The sequence below is a fragment of the Brienomyrus brachyistius genome, chromosome 6 (genome assembly GCF_023856365.1).
Source record: "Brienomyrus brachyistius isolate T26 chromosome 6, BBRACH_0.4, whole genome shotgun sequence".
Taxonomy (NCBI): Eukaryota; Metazoa; Chordata; class Actinopteri; order Osteoglossiformes; family Mormyridae; genus Brienomyrus; species Brienomyrus brachyistius.
Window position 1 is genome coordinate 30,472,002 of NC_064538.1, and position 15,913 is coordinate 30,487,914.

Here is a 15,913-nt window from a genome sequence, read left to right on the forward strand (position 1 = left end):
CCCGTAGTATAAAGGAGTTTGATGTTCATTGGCGTGGGAAACGGCAGTTATAGTGTTACTAGGGGTCCAAGCAGCATTAACTGAAGGGTCGCTATTGTTTTCCTTTTTACTGGAATTGGTTTCATCCATCCATCCATTTTCTAAACCGCTTATCCTACTGGGTTGAGGGGGGTCTGGAGCCTATCCTGGAAGCAATGGGCACGAGGCAGGGAACAACCCAGGATGGGGGGCCAGCCCATCGCAGGGCACACTCACACACCATTCATTCACACATGCACTCCTATGGGCAATTTAGCAACTCCAATTAGCCTCAGCATGTTTTTGGATTGTGGGGGGAAACCGGAGTACGAGGAAGAAACCCCACGACGACATGGGGAGAACATGCAAACTTTTTGATGGTATCTCATAAGGTAATGCTGCGTCATGTTTTACATCTATTACACACTGAAAATTGAACTGAAGTTTGACTTATAAAAAAATTATATTGCAAATCATATTGTAATTTCAATATCTCACAGAGAAATCACAATGATGTATTTTCCCCAAATCGTTCAGCTCTAACATTATTAAACTTGCAGGAAAAGCTAACACAGTCACTTCAGGAAGACTGCATCCCCGTGGTGAGAGCCCTCCCTAGCAGATTCCAAAGGTTATGCCCATCCCTGCACAAAGCTGGGAACACACCCTGGCTTGCTGGTCTGTGGTGCCTGGGGTCTTCATCCTGAACTCAGGTCTGTCACACTGCGGGGACCATCGTACATTTGGGCCTGTTGACCATGTTGACCTGTGGCTCACCGGTGAGTTACTGAGCTTCTCCTCAGAGCTGGCTGGGGCCACAGATCTTCTTATAGCCTTAATACCACGGTCTTCAGATACAGGAAGTTCAGGGGCTACCTGACCCGTGAGGAGAACCTCCCGCCTAAGCTGGTCTCCACCTCTTAGCTGATGGGGCCTCTGGAGGTTCAGGTCAAGGAGTCCTTCCTGATAGCTGCTGGTGTGGACTGTGTTGACGTAGTGGGAACCGTGAGGATGCTGCTTCAACCTGGAACTGGAGTACAAGTTCATGGTGCTCTTGTATCTGTCCAATGAGTCGTGGCCAGCTGTGTGTAGCTGAGAGACTCTGGGTAAGGTCCAGGGCTCTTCCTTCTCCAGGTCTTGGTTGTCATCCTCTTCCTCAGTAACCTCTGGGATGCTGAAAAGCTGCTTGTCAGGGGTGACCTGCGAGGGCAGCTTCAGGACCTTCTGCAGAACATCATCATCACTCCCTGCCTCCCACACATCTGGCTGGAGCTAGCAAGTGGGAGGAGCGCAGGGTGAAGGGGATGGGGCCATGTAAGCCCCCAGGGGTATAAGGGAAAGGCATGCACACAAAAAGGAGAAATGACCACCCAGGGAAAAAGGGGAAAAAGAACGCACAGAACACACACACAAAAAAATATCAAGATGCCAGGTAAATACTGAAATTGATGAGACATTCAGGAGGGCTAAAGGAAGATGGACAGCTTCATTGGAAGGATTTCAGGGTGCCTACGGTCAGGAACCACAAAAGGAAAGATGATCATCAAAAGAAGGTACAGACCACTCTGTACAAGGGACACACTACACCTCTGTACGTCCACCAAGGCACGTTACATCTCCACTGGAGACCTCAAGTGACCTGTATTTGTTTGACATGCAAGTGTCATGCTATGGAACAGAACCGGTTTCAGCAGAACTCACCCTGGGTCCCAGGCTGTCTGCCACGGGGTCGGAGTAGAGGTCCTCCTCCTCTTCCTCCATGATGTCTGATAGGTCCGAGCCCCGGCTGCTCTCTGCGTGGAAGTCACCTAGCCGGTGGGAGCCAGCCAGTTCCATCTGGTGGGAGTCGTAGTCCTGACATTTTCAAATGAAGTGGGACAGTTAAGCTGCTGACCGAAGAACTGCTTTCACTGCTTTAGGTAGTAACGCATCCCCAACAAGAACAGGGCAATCCATCCTTTTCTGGTTGATAACCTCAGACTTGGAGGCCCTGATTCTCACCCCAGCCACTTCACAAACCACCCCAGTGCATGCTGGAGGTCACAGCCCGATGAAACCAACAGGATCACAATATCCACAAAAAGCAAACATGCGATCCCGAGGTTAATGGACAGGTCACCCTCCACCCATTGACTACATGTAGTAATTCTCTCCATAAAAATTACGAACAAAATCTGAAAATCTTATGACTAGTGTTGCATAGGTTGAAATGTCTTATGGGTTTACCCTGTGTGTCTAGTCACACCAATAATGTCTGATATGTTTTATTCACTGAAAAATAGTTTATGGGGAGAATAAAGACCCTACCCTACCCTACTCGTACCCTACCCATACCCCTACCCTACCAAGGGTAGCCCTGGCAGAGTTCAACACCCATAGGGAAAGAGTCAGACTTACTGCCAGCAATGCAAACCAAACTCTTGCTTCGATTACACAGGGACATAAAGTTCCATAACAGTGTGCACGGCACCCTAAACTCCTGAAGAATCCCCGACAGGACCCCCTGAGGGACAGTCATATGCCTTTTCCAAGTTCATCAACCAAAGGTAAAATAAGTGGGCAAAAAACCCGTCAGTATCATTTGAGGGTCCACTGTTTTATGACCAGGACAAAATCGTCATTTTTTCCATCTGTATCTCAGGTTTGACCCTCCTTCTCAGGCAGGCTGAAGACTAAGATCCCACTGAAGTTGCAACACTCTGGTCCCCTTTCTTAAAGATTGGGACCGCAACCCCTGACTACAAATCCAAAGGTACTATCTTCAACCTCCAGACAATGCTGAAGAGGCGTGTCAGCCAAGACAGCCCAAGAACATCAAGAGCCTTCAGAAACTCAGGGAGAATCTCATTCACAACTGGAGCCTTACCATTGAAGAGTTTAAGTACCTCAGTGACCTCAGTCCTTGTAATGGACAAGTTTTCCTTCAAGTCCACTGACCCTACCTTCTCCAAGAAAGGGATTTCAGTGGGATTTAGCGGGTCCTCATAGTGCTCCTTCTGCTAGACTAGACCCATTTGAGGTCTATCCCTACGATAACAGCATGACCCAAGCCCTGCTTCCCCCTCCTGGGTTGCCTGACAGTTTTCTTCTCCGAGTCTGACCAAAACTCATTTTCACGGCCTCATTAAATTCCTCCCACACCTAACATTTTCCTAAAGCAGCACTCTGCTTAGTCTGCCAGTACCTGTCAGCTGCCTTGGAAGGCTTCCTTCTTGAAACTGATGGCTCCCTTTAATAGTTTTGCAGGTTGCCACGGTAACAGGCATCAACAGCTTTCACAGCCACAGCACTGCGCAGCCGCCTCAGCAATGGAGGCATGGAAGATGGCTCACTGAGGTTAAATGTAGAGATGCAATGATCCGATATTCAGACCGGTATTGATGCTGATCCAGACCTATTTCATAGTTTGGGCATCAGCCATAAATGACCAATCCACTTCCGATACTAACTTATTTTGATTTTGGCAGTCTCTAAAAAGATAGCTCCTAGTCTGTGTTAAATCTATTTGTACAAATCGATCGCACGGCAGCTCTTTCCGATTTTAGATGTTTTTTTGCGGCACTCAAACTGAATGCTAACGCTGCCACTCAGCTTTTTTGCTAATTGGTGTAAGTGTAGTGATTTCGGCCTACTGTGACATCATGCTTATACCCATTGCAGTAATATTTTACACTTTTAAACAGCAACTAGTAGCACAGTGATTGCCAATCTTAGTAAAAAACTTTTGAGAGGTGGGAGTAGCATTTAGTGGAAAATCCCACTAAAAAAAGCAAAGTCAATTGTGCACAACAACACAAGTAATATGAAACGACCAACGGATGATTTGGAAGTCACTAGCTTGGTGTCATGACTTGCTCGTCGGCTCCTCATGTGTGCCACGCCCCCTGCTTACCCACGTGTGCTTCCCTGATTGTATCCAGCCCCGTCTGATTATGTTGCTCAGTCCTGTCCTATTTAAGTCCTGGTCTTGCTTGTCTCCCCTGTCTGTCATTGATGTTAGTTAGCGTCTGATGTTTCCTGCACCCTGTCCCGAAATTAAACCCCTCGTTTGCCCTGATTTGCGGCTTCCAGCCTGTTTCTTGCCCACCTACTTGCACGATCGCCGTTCTCCCCGCGAGGGATCGTGACAGAATGACAGACTGCACCGAGAAAAGGAGGAAGCAGAGGAGAAGGAAGCACCTGGAGGAGCCACTCAGTCTGGGAACCTGCTCCCTCACCAGCCCCTGGCTCCCTCTGGAGGGAGAGGAGGAGGAGCTCGTCCTGGGTCCAGACCTGGAACCACGCGGTCTGGGACCCTACTCCCTAGCGAGGCTCTGGGCTCCCAGCGACGACGAGGAGGATGAGCCCTTCACGTTCCCTGTGCTGGAGCCTATCCCCCCGGAGCAGCTACCGCCCCTGGACCGGTACAATTACCGGCCCGAACAACTGAGTAATTGGGGAGGTTTTAGGGCTGTAAGGGACTCGATCCCTCGAGTCGGCGCCCCCTCCACGACCTGCCTGTGTGACTATGCCCCCTGTGACTCCTACGCCCTCACTCCGGCGGACTCGACCCCGACCGAAGGTCGTAATGTCTGTGTCCCGTAAAGGGAGGGGACACAGACGCAGGGCTGGGGTCCTGCCCGCCCTTCCCCCTGGCTCGCCCTCCCTCGCCTGCGCTAGGGCTCGGTTGGCGCCTGTGGGTCCTGGCCCTCTGGGTCGGCTGTCACCTGCGGGTCCCCCTCTGCTGCCTCGTCGCCCTGCCTCACTCCCCTCTCCGGTGCCTGGTCGGTCGCCTGCGGGCTCCCCGACGGCGGCTCCTCCGTCGCCTGCGGGTCCACCCGCTCGTGCGCGGCGGAAGACGTCGCCGCCTGTGGCGGCTCCCCCCCCTCTCCTTGCCCTCGCCAGGGTCCCCTCTTGCTCCCTCGTCCCCTTCCCTGGTGCTCCCTCCTGCTTCCTCTCTGGCCCCTCCGCTGGTCCCTCGCCCTGCCTCCTCTGCCCCTCCAAGGTCCAAGGATCGTGACATTTGGGCTATTTTGCACACTCACTACAGCTTGAGAGGCTGTAATTACAGCATAGTGTAATCATTGTTGCTAATGTGAGAAAAATTATGGAGCATTTTAAGCCTTCGTCACTTGCGCGTCCTCACTTGGAAGATATTTCAACTGAACTGCAAAATGCCTCAAAAATATTTAAAATTAGATGTACAAACGAGGTAGAACAGTATACATGCTTCTAGTCGCCTAATTACATGTATTTGGCATACATTTAAAAAAAATATTAATATATAAAGTATAAAAATGTATTTATATATACATCATATCATTTATTTACTGTATTAAAGTAAAAAGAGCTCTTCTGTTGGAATCTGTATTGGTATCGGCAGTTATGTATCAAAATCGCATTAGAACTAAAAAGAAATGTGGACCGGTCCCTCCCTAGTTAAATGTCTCCAACCCTCCATTAGAATGCAACAGAGGTTCTGCCAGAGGTTGTTGAACATCTCCCAGTACACCTTTATGATACGCTTGGCTTTACCATGTCTATCTGGCATCTTCCCCCACCAACTAATCCAACTCACCACCAGGTGATGATCAGTTGACAGCTCGGCTCCTGTCTTCACCAGAGTTCAAAACATATATATAGATGCAGATCTAATGATAGATTATAAAAATCAATCATCCAGCTATGGCTTAGGGTATTCTGGTCCCAGTTATGTTCTTGCATGGTGTTCGTTATGGAAAAACTGACCAATAACAAAGCTCTTGGGTTCCCGTTCCACCTATTTCACAACCTTTCAAGTTTTAATCTTTACCCATGTGAGCATTTCATCTTCCAGTGATGTTCAAACTAAAATGATGCATTTCAAATACCACTGGTTTTCTCCAGTGAGTCCTCATTAATACATTCTGTGATTATATGGCCATATCCTTGGAAAATCAAGATGCAGAGGACCCAAACCTAATATGACCTACATGATGGTCAGATATAGTAAAAATAATCCATTTACGTCATCTGTTCTGTACCCCAGAGAGAGCAAGACAGGAAGAAAGGAAGGGGGAAGGGTTCGATTGGAATGGATTCTAATAGCCAATGGGGAGTCTGGCACCATAACCAGGTAACCGTGTGCCGTAACTTAGGGAGATTAGAGATGGATGCAACAGACCTGGCGTCTCTGCAGGAAGCTGTCCTCCTGCCTGACTGGCGGATGGTGCAGCCTATCAGAATCCAGGAAGTCGTCGATGGACCCCACTCGAGCATTCTCCCGGTCAATCTCATACTCCACTTCTGACTCCAGGGGCAAGGGGCTTGCGGGCAGCAGGGTGTGTGTTTCTGAGACATTTTGAGGGTCGGGGGGAATGGCTGCCTGCAGGCAGGTAGGCTTGGGGGGAGCTGGGATGTCCCCCGGCGTTGCTGTGCTGGGTTCGGCGCTGGAAACCACACCATCCAGGAATTCTGAGATGGACACAGTAGGACGCTTGACTCCTGGGCTTTCAGGATCTTTTCTGGAGTCCAGGGCCTGGGCCTCATCCGAGGGCGAGGCCAAACTAACCTGGGAAAAGAGGACAGGGGTGTTTCTGAACCTGTCAGATCAAAGGTCATGGGTCTCAAAATAATCTCACAGAGGACGGTGCAAAACATTTCAAGGACAGGCTTAAAACTAATGACACATTGACAATGTTCCTCACTCCTCCTGGGACGAAGCTATCGGCCATCAGCTTCACGCACAGCTACCTTCCCCCCACCTGCGCAACACAACTTTCATGCTGAAGTGAAAGCAGCCAAACCACAGAGATCTTCAAAGGGGGAGTCCCTAGCTGCAAGACACGGTCCTGTGGTGGGGAATCATATTAACTGTATTTCAACACCGAATGGCTTAAAAGCTTTAGAGAGGGGTAGAGAAATTTCTCAAGCCACGGAGAACCGAGAAGGAGGGAGTCCATCTTCACTCCGAAAACAGGAATACTGCTCATTGATATCAGATTATGTCTGATAACCAAGACTATAGGATGATGACGAGAAGTCCGATGAGCATGGAGAACAAATCGAAATGCGATTCCATTACCGGTTGGCTGCAGCATAATTCTGCTGTGGGTGAGGCCTCCTGTTTCACCGGGGGAGCCCCGAGGGGGTTAGCAGCTGAGGGGTCCACCCAGACTCCATCTTTAATGGGGAGGATCGCCTGCGGAGGGTCACAGGACAGTCCGGGGGTTTTGGTGGCTATGAGTTCCTGGGAAGGGGACAGGGAGCGTAGAGCAGGGACTGGGGGGGTCTCCGCAGAACTGAGCGGGGAGGGGGTCAGCGCTTCCACAACTGGCACCAGCTTGGCCTGCACATCGACGGGTGTGGAGTCAGCAGACTCCCCCAGGGGGGACATGGTGCACACCGTCAGCTCACGGGCACTCTGCAGGGCGTCGATCTGCGATGGGCCAATGAGGGCGCTACCTGCCGTCGGAGAGGCCACCTCCAACACCTGCAGCCAGAAGACACGGGGAGGCCGGTGACAAGTCAGGGTGGACAGTGATGATGTTTCATTGTGAGTCAAAGCGGTAAGGTCAGAGGACAATCCCATACACAAAGTGCTATGATAACTTAAGGATGTCGATTAGGCAGAGATGGGTCTCCTGCTCGTTTATCTTCGGACCAAAACCCTATCTTGGATGTTTGCTCCACAGATCTCGCACGCAATTTCGTGACAACACAGCAATTATGGGGGTGACAGTGGACCCAAATAGCATACAGAACATGTGGCCATAACAGGAAGCATGTTAGGACACAAGAAATGATGAGGGAACGAGGTGGGAGTCTCACTTTCTTCCTGTCAGCGTAGATGGTGTAGCCCGTGACGGGGACACCGTTAGATGTCCCAGCCGCATCGATGGTGACTGGGAGCCAGCTGACAAGCACAATCCCGGGGGAGGGGCCCATCTCCAGCTGCACGTCCAATGGGGCGTCAGGAGGGCCTGGGAGGGGCAGGTTATCACCAATAGGTCACCGGAAGGTCAGGTTGTGGTAAAGAAGTGATGCATAGTGCTAAGGTTTACCTAGCCACCATTCCATGACAATTCAGCAAATTCAAACCATAAATGCTCAGTTTACAATTTGATAGGACTGTAATGCAAGGAATAACATCTTGATTATGAATTAAAATATCCGAATAATTTATTTTTCTTATTTATCCTTCTTTACACAAACCAGTTGCTCTTTATAAAAGGAATATTTTATTAAAATGTGGTCAAAGTGTGAGTAGGTTTTGAGTTTTGGTGGAGACAATGAATGGGAAAACTGAGGGTATGGCCACTAAAGGCATCACTTCCTGTGGAGGGACAGTATACTACAGTATGTTAAGGGAGCACTGACTACACTCAGGGAGGGGGGGATCCCCTCTTTAAGGCATGCAGGCTGGCGAGGCAAAACTGCTTCACCTGCCGTGAGCGTGGTGAAAGACGTCAGGGCACTCCTGTGCTCCGGTATCCCCGGGGGCAGTTCCCAGGGCATGTTGGGGGGAGGTTGTGCCTCCACCCTGACTTGATATGCCGTGTTGGGCTTCAAGTTCCCCAGGCAGAGCGAGTAGCAGCCAGCCCGAACCAGCTCATACTCCTCGTCATCCAGGTGTACCACATGCGCGTAGTTACTGTTGCTAGGCAACCAGTTGAGGCTGGCAGAGGTGGCAGTGATGCGCTCCACTTTCAGCATGGCGGGAGCCGCGCTCACGTCTCTGCCCACAAGGAGGCTGCAGCGCAGGCGGTCTGAGGCAGCCCGATCCGTCAGGCTTTGCACGGAGATGCGGTAGCATCTCTCTGCAATGTCGAGCTGCTCCAGCACGGCCTTGGTCTGAGAGCCCAGGGGCACACTGACCCGCAGATCATCATCCACATAGACGTTGTAGCTGCAGACGCCAGCCCAGCCGCAAGGTGCCAAGGGCGGGTCCCAGCTGATGATGACGCTTTTGACTAGCTGCTTGATAATGGTCAGTTTCCGGGGGTAAGGCACTATATCGACACCCATGTCTTCCACGTCCAGGTCCAGGCCGTTGGTCAGGGGCGCTGGGCTCTTTCTTGGGGCATGCTCGGCCGGGGCAGGGGTCTCAGTCTTCTCCAAGCTGGTGATGCTGAAGCGAAGGAGCTTCTCGCTACTGCTTTGGAAGCTGAACTCTTGGAAAGAGCCGTGGGAGAGCTCTCCAGCCTCGGGCGGGTGGAGGTTCATCACGTCGTCATCGGAGACCCGCTCGACGAAGTTGGAGGGTACCAGCCCTCTGCGGCCATCCATCAGCTCTCCTGGACACGCAATACAGCATGTCAGGTTCTGCAGAGAACCCAACTCAGAAGGAAATCCTCTCCATACTAAAGGTACCTTCGTAAAAGCCGTCATCATCCATATCTCCGTAAATGTAGATGTATTCCCCAGCAGTGAGGGGGAGCTCTCCTTCTGGGCTGTCGTTGGGGCCATCATATGGATTGTAACTAAAGAAAAAGCAAATTCAAATAAGTCAGCTGGCAAATGGAAGGTGACAGTACATTCCCTATGACCAGTAGGATGGCGCACAAACCTGTATCTGGCAATGAAGACCTGCAGCTTTGTAGCTGCCTGGCTCCTAGGGTACGGGATTGGGGACACGTCAATATCCAGCTCCTCCACCTCGCTGGCCGTGTCCACCTTCAGGAAGCAGTAATGAACAGACAAATAGGCTTGGATTCATCAAATCAGCCCATTTTGAAAATCAGCAGCGTTATATTAATTACAGAATTTTATATTAAAATTGTCAAAAATGAATAATACCAAAATACATAGCATCAGATAAAGAAATAAGTATAAAAATAATGTATGGGCCGGTAAGGGGGCGTGGTCTCACCTCCTGGGTCGCAGAGGACTTCTGAGAGCTCTGTGGGAGGGACTCGGACTTCGGGGTGACCTGCTGCGGCTCTGACTTGGGCGTGCTGGAGACAGAGCCTGATTTGGCACTGACCAATGGTGGCTCGCGGGTCTGCGTGACCGGGGCGGACTCTGCCTGTGCCCGGCTCTCCGCTAGTGGGACGCTCTTGCCCACATCTGCAGGAACAAGGCCGGAAGATGAGCGCATGGTCATAAGGGATGGTTCTCTTCGAGGAAGTCAGCAACAGCGACGCGTTGCAGGGGGCATATTCCCAGGGTACCAGACAGAGGAGCTGAGAGGTGCTTAGCCAATCATGAGAGGGTGCTTACAGGCCTGCAGATGGGCCAGTTAATCTCACTAAGAGTGAAGCACTCAGGATGGTCACTGACACCGCCTGAACTCTCCAGGATGCCATCCCATGTGTGGGACAGGTGTGGTCTGGAGAGGGGAGGCAGAGTCCTGCCAGGCCTGATGGGTAGAGGACACCCGCACATGTGACACCCTCGACTCTAAGCAGTGCCCGCACACAAAAAGGGGGTGGGGGGAGGTGCAACCCTGCCAGACCAGCAAAGAGTTCAGAGCCAAATGCAGTGCATTGGAAGACCCGTCCACCTCCCTTGTGAGAGGGTGTCAGACTCAGAAGGCTGTACCCTGCGAGGAGGAGTCACAGAGCAGCCCTCCGTTTGCCTCCAGACTGCAGAAGGCGACCTCCCCCAGGGAGATCATATCCCACGAGCTGAGAGGATCTAAAAGCAGAAGCAGCATGTGGCCCTGTTAGTGCAGAGGTCTGAGCAGGAGTAGTGACACGGAGGGCTGGCCTGGGCAGCGGTGGTAAGAGCAGTGAGAGCGGCGAGGAGGTCGAAGGCCGTCTACCACACAGACATCTGATCAGTGACGCGCTGCAGGGGGTGTATTTGTTGCATGCTGGGTAGAGCAGCTGACAGGGGCTTAGCCCATCATGACAGGGTTCTTTCAGGCCTGCAGACAGGCCAGTTAATGTCACTAAGAGTGGGGGTACCGTAACTACAGAAAGCACATAAACCCTGAGGCCTAAATGCACTAATAAAGCAGACTGAGAGGTGAAGCAGATAGAAAGTTCTGGAAGCGCGACCTACCTCCATCCTCGCTGCCCAGCTGGGCTGGGATCTCCGTCCTGCTGGCGCGCATTCGGAATCGTTCCAGGTCCCGAGACAGAAGGGTGAACTGCTCGCTCTGGGTTCGGCACTTATCCTCCAGGTCACGCACCTTAGCCTGCGGACAGCGAGGGGGGGCCCCCGGGAGCCCGGCGGTTACCCACAGCAACTGCATGCAGAGCTCCAGTGCAGCTCACTGTGCGGGTCCATCTATGTAACGCTGATTCTTAAACTAGCCCATTTATACTCTTACCCCACTACTATCTACTATCTATATTCAGACGTGCTACTGTACGTAGAGGGATTTTATGTTAACATAAAGTTTAAAATGGCACTGCTACACAATAAGTGACTAAATGCATAAAATTAAGTAATGGGGGCGGTGTAAACAGTGGGTTAGCTTGTCCCCTGGGACTGTTGGGGCAGAAGGCTCAGCACCTCTAGTATGTGGGGTGGTTATAAGCCTGAGCCCATAAGGCGTACAGGCCAGCCATAGCCCGTGGACGGGGCCACGGAGCACTGCGTTAGGCCCAGCACCAGATGAAAATACAGGGGCCAGAGTGCAGGGCAGGACAGGGCGTGGCGTGGGGCGGAGCACGGCATGGGGATAGCGTGGCGTGAGACCCCCCAGCCGAGCGGTTCGGTTTACTGCACTTTGAAATTGTGACTTCCTGCCATGCAAATTAAGGGGCCGTGGAGGATTAGTGTGCAAGGCTCGAACTAAATGGGGGGGTGGGGAGGGGGGCGGGATACGGTTACAATACCCTCCCCACACACACACTTCGCTAGTGGCTATCTAGGGTTAGCTCTATCCGCCCACCGCTCGGCCTCTAGACCTGAGAAGTCGTAGCTTAGCGTGGATGGGTCAGCTTCAGCAAGGCACCTCAGCACCCTAACGGCACGCTTCGGACACTGCTGCAGCCTGGGGGGGGTGGGGGGGGGGCGCCATTACCTGTCTGATCAATTAACTCCCACAGTAACAAACAACCACCAAGTTGCAAAAAAGCAAGATAATACAGGAAGACGTGTGACTCTGCGCAACTGCGTGCTCTCACAAGACGCCAGAGCCGTGGGTGCCAGCACGCCTGAAGCAGTGCCCACCTACGCAAGAACTATGAAGTGTGCAGAATTTTTGCACGCAGCCACAGATAGACAGACAGACACACACATGGGTTTGGACATTAGTGTACAAGTACGGCACAGGTCCAGACTGGGTATACCTGCATGCAGTCCAGTGTGGTCTGGTTAGCAGCATGGGCATTTTCAGGTATGGAGAGAGCGTGCATGCAGCAGGTGAGGGTGGGACGAGGCCAGAGGGGTTAATAGATTAGACACTGCAATCTGAGTCCAGGTTCACGCGACAAGCTGCATCACAAAAACACCCCAAACCGCCCAATGAAGCGGTGAGGTGCTATTGACTGCTCCACACCTGCGTGCCCCCCCTCCCACAGTTGTGGGGGAGCTCTGCATCACGGCATCGATAATGACAGTGAGCAGCACGCTCCATCCTAACCTCACACCAGCACGAAGCTACAGATAAGCTCCTCAATAGTCATGAGCTGAAGTAGACTGACTGGAAAATGCCAAACTCATACAAACTTTAAATATGAATTTATTTAGCAGGCACTTCTATACAAAGCAACATACAACAGAAAAAGCAGGGTTGGATTACGAGTTAATGGCCTTTCTCAGAGGCTTAAGAGAGCAACATCACTCTGCCAACCCTGGGATTTGAACCAACAACCTCCTGGTTGTGGGCACAGTGTGCTAACCGGCAGAGCCACACACAGGCCTACTTGGAAATTTAATTAGTTGATATTTGCCCATGAGCAACATTCAGACCCAACGCGCTGTGTTTCAGATCCCTGCTGGCTTCTCTGGAAGCCCATTTTCAGAGCACTGGGGCCCCCTAGGGGCCGGTGATTTGGTGATGCAGCTTAACAGACAGAGAAAGAGAGGGGAGGAAAAAGTCTGTTTAAAAAACAGGAGGCGCTGTACTATACCAGCTCTCTCTGCAACACTAGCTGGACCAGTTCCTACAATGGAGCACATGGATCATTTACTCAGATGGACAGACAATTCAGAGGGGGCCCACTCACCCACCCCCTTGCTTGGGGGGCCGGCCCCTGGATCAGCCAAACAAAAGTCCATGTCCAATTAAAAAAGTGCAAGGTGAGAAGCAGGAAGCAACCAGCTCGGTTTGCCTCGCGCCCCCACCTTCACATCACACCTAAGCTACGTTTGCGACTGTCAGATATTATCAGATCATGTTAGGGAACTCACCTCCAACAGCTGCACCACACCATCATGCTCCCTCTTGGTGAAAAACTGCGCCTGTTGGAACAGTGATTAATACCGGATAGAAATGGTGAACGAATCCTCACCAACTGTGATCACTAATGCAGTACAGGATGGGTTTAGAATCTATCCCAGGAGGACACGTAAACGACTTATTACCTCCCAGTATAATGTGGGCCTAGAGCTGACACCAGTACAAGCTGGGCCTAGAGCCTATCCCAGAAGGGCACGTGTCGACTTATCACTGTAAAATATTTCTTGTTTCGGTGGTATTCCGGTGATAATGCGTCTTCTGAATTAGACTGAGGCAGTTTGACGGGACCTCAGAGAGAAGACCCTGCCCTCTCGTACCCGCTGCAGCCGCTTGACCTCATCCTGCTTGAAGCGTAGCACTGACAGGGCCTGCTCATGCTCCAGCTCCAGCCGCTGCCGGCGCTCGGCAATCTCGCGCATATGCTGCAGACACAGAGGGGGGTGATTAATGGACAGGCCTATACCAATATTAGGGATGCAGCAAGATCCTTGTTCCTCTCCACCTTCAATGACATACCTTCAGGACCTGCTCGAGGTTCTCCAGCTTGGCACGCAGTCTTTGGTTTTCCTCGAGAACCAAATTGTGTTGGGCAGTCAGTTCGGACAGGTCCTCTCTCAGCTCCGCATTCTCCACCTGAGCCTGTCGGGGGTGACAGAGGTGCCACTTAATTGCAATGTGGCCTCCCCCTTCAGTGCATCATCTGCATCTATAACCCACGATGTCTGATGAAGTAAAAGGCAGGCTGCAGTCTGACATCATTTTAAGGCTCTTATGTGAAAAGAAACTCAGGTTCAGGGGCCGGGTCAGTTTTTTGGGGGGCCCCAATCAAGTCACTTTGGGGCCCCCCCGCCACCCTTACACCAAATAGCAAGTGAGTCAGATGATCATAGCTAGCTAGCTGGTTAGCAGAGCATGCTGCTTTAGCATCTCCTAAATAAAGAATGTGTTCATTTAATATTCAGTGTAGTGACTGTTTGGGGCCAGAAGGGGGCCCCAAACCACTGGGTTGAGTGGTGCAAGCCCATTTTACCTGGGCGAGCTGCTGTACCATCTGCCTAAGGTGGCCCAGTTCCTCTGCTAGCTGCTCGTTTTTGCCTCGCTCATCCTCCAGCTGGCTCTCCTATTAAAAAAAACACAGAACTATTCCATTAAACCGCTACGATTTAGAAAATCGAGCATCATTAGATGAATCATCGCCATGGTAACCCGGAGCTGACAAGCTCTCAGTTTGGTGTACAGGGCTAAACGGGAATCGCCATGGTAACCTGAAACGTCTGGTTTGGCACCTTACCAGATCCAGGCATCTCCTCTGTCTTTTTCTCGCATCATTCTGCAGACTTTCACACTCTTTTCGCTTTTTGGTGAGCTCAGTTTCCTGAAAAGGTCGTAATTCAGTTACAGCATTAACTTTCACACAATTAAAGGATGTTCATGCAGAACTGGAGCCTCATGAAAGAGTTACCAACTTTTGGGGCAACACAAGAAATCCCTGTGCCAGTATACCATGTTTTAATCGTTTTAAAAATTCAAATTAATATAACTTACAATGCATTAACTATTCCGGCTTAAATTGATAAGCAGTGGAATATGCTTATTTCAGCCTGATAAAATGAACAGAAATTATGAAGAATTTTCAGACCTCGGAGGGACTGATTAGTCACTTGTGGCAGCTTAACAGCTACACCCCCTGGAGCTGGGGCAGCTTCTAACACCAGTCAGCTGCCCACAAAAGAGGCTAACAGATCCGTGACGTGGTTTATGATTTGTGGACACAGGAATTTCAGTATTAAACTGTCATATGAAAATTAATATGAAGCTGGCTGCAACTTGAAAGCTTAGCTACATTTATAAAATACTGCTGCAAGAAAGAACAGGGTGACGAGGGCCTCAAAGTCTCAGGGCCATTTCCAGTGACCTCCAGTTTGCCCCCTGAGTGCCCCCTACCTCCGCCATCATACCCGACCATAGTGGGCATGCAGGGAGTACCTACCAGGAAGTGCAAGTGCTGATCCTTTGGCCGGCCCTCATTCTGGGCGGTGGCTTCCGGTTCGGGGGTCACGTGACACTCCTGCTCCGCCCCTTTGTCCATGCTGTCAGTATTAGGTACAGTGGGGGCCCTGCTTACTTCGGGGATGGGGCTCTCGCCCTTAGCCTGTAGAAGGGATATCGCGTATTAAGCCCTCGTCTGGCAGTTATCAGCCAAAGCAATGATACTCAAACTGTGTGGCGCACCCCCCCTGGGGGGCATGAAGCACAACATATCCCAGGCTGAGAGTGTGCCAGAATGGGCAGCAGATCCAGCATGTGAGCGGACAGAGTGATGAGAACTTCCGCGCATTGCATGTAGAGCGGTACCCTCCCCCCGCTCCCCTGCTCCCAGCCGCTCCGCTCATTATCGCTGCCCACTCCAGTCAATTTTCATCCTGCTCCAATGAAATCACTCCGCTCACTCCACATTAAGAAAACAATCTGCATTGTATTTAACTTTAGCTTAAACCGTAGGCTGGCATCAAAATAACTGAGAGCCAAATCCACATTCAAGCAGAAATGATTTCAAGATGTGAGCATGTTGCCAACTTC

The 15,913-nt window shown here is 51.2% G+C and overlaps 1 protein-coding gene across 2 annotated transcripts in view; it reads right to left on the bottom strand.

The window, feature by feature from the left end:
- The window catches only part of LOC125745025 (RIMS-binding protein 2), a 62,949-nt gene that overhangs the window by 14,959 nt on the left and 32,077 nt on the right, over positions 1-15,913 (bottom strand). For both annotated transcript variants that reach the window (XM_049017408.1, XM_049017409.1), the window contains 16 exons: positions 15,324-15,485; positions 14,625-14,708; positions 14,364-14,453; positions 13,850-13,972; positions 13,651-13,755; positions 13,285-13,335; positions 13,005-13,037; positions 10,984-11,119; positions 9,848-10,044; positions 9,545-9,651; positions 9,349-9,458; positions 8,421-9,272; positions 7,807-7,958; positions 7,061-7,468; positions 6,161-6,547; positions 1,720-1,872 (listed from right to left, as the gene is read on the bottom strand). In XM_049017408.1, coding sequence (XP_048873365.1) covers positions 1,720-1,872; positions 6,161-6,547; positions 7,061-7,468; positions 7,807-7,958; positions 8,421-9,272; positions 9,349-9,458; positions 9,545-9,651; positions 9,848-10,044; positions 10,984-11,119; positions 13,005-13,037; positions 13,285-13,335; positions 13,651-13,755; positions 13,850-13,972; positions 14,364-14,453; positions 14,625-14,708; positions 15,324-15,485 — 3,150 coding nt within the window. The remainder of the gene's footprint in view (positions 1-1,719; positions 1,873-6,160; positions 6,548-7,060; positions 7,469-7,806; positions 7,959-8,420; positions 9,273-9,348; positions 9,459-9,544; positions 9,652-9,847; positions 10,045-10,983; positions 11,120-13,004; positions 13,038-13,284; positions 13,336-13,650; positions 13,756-13,849; positions 13,973-14,363; positions 14,454-14,624; positions 14,709-15,323; positions 15,486-15,913) is intronic.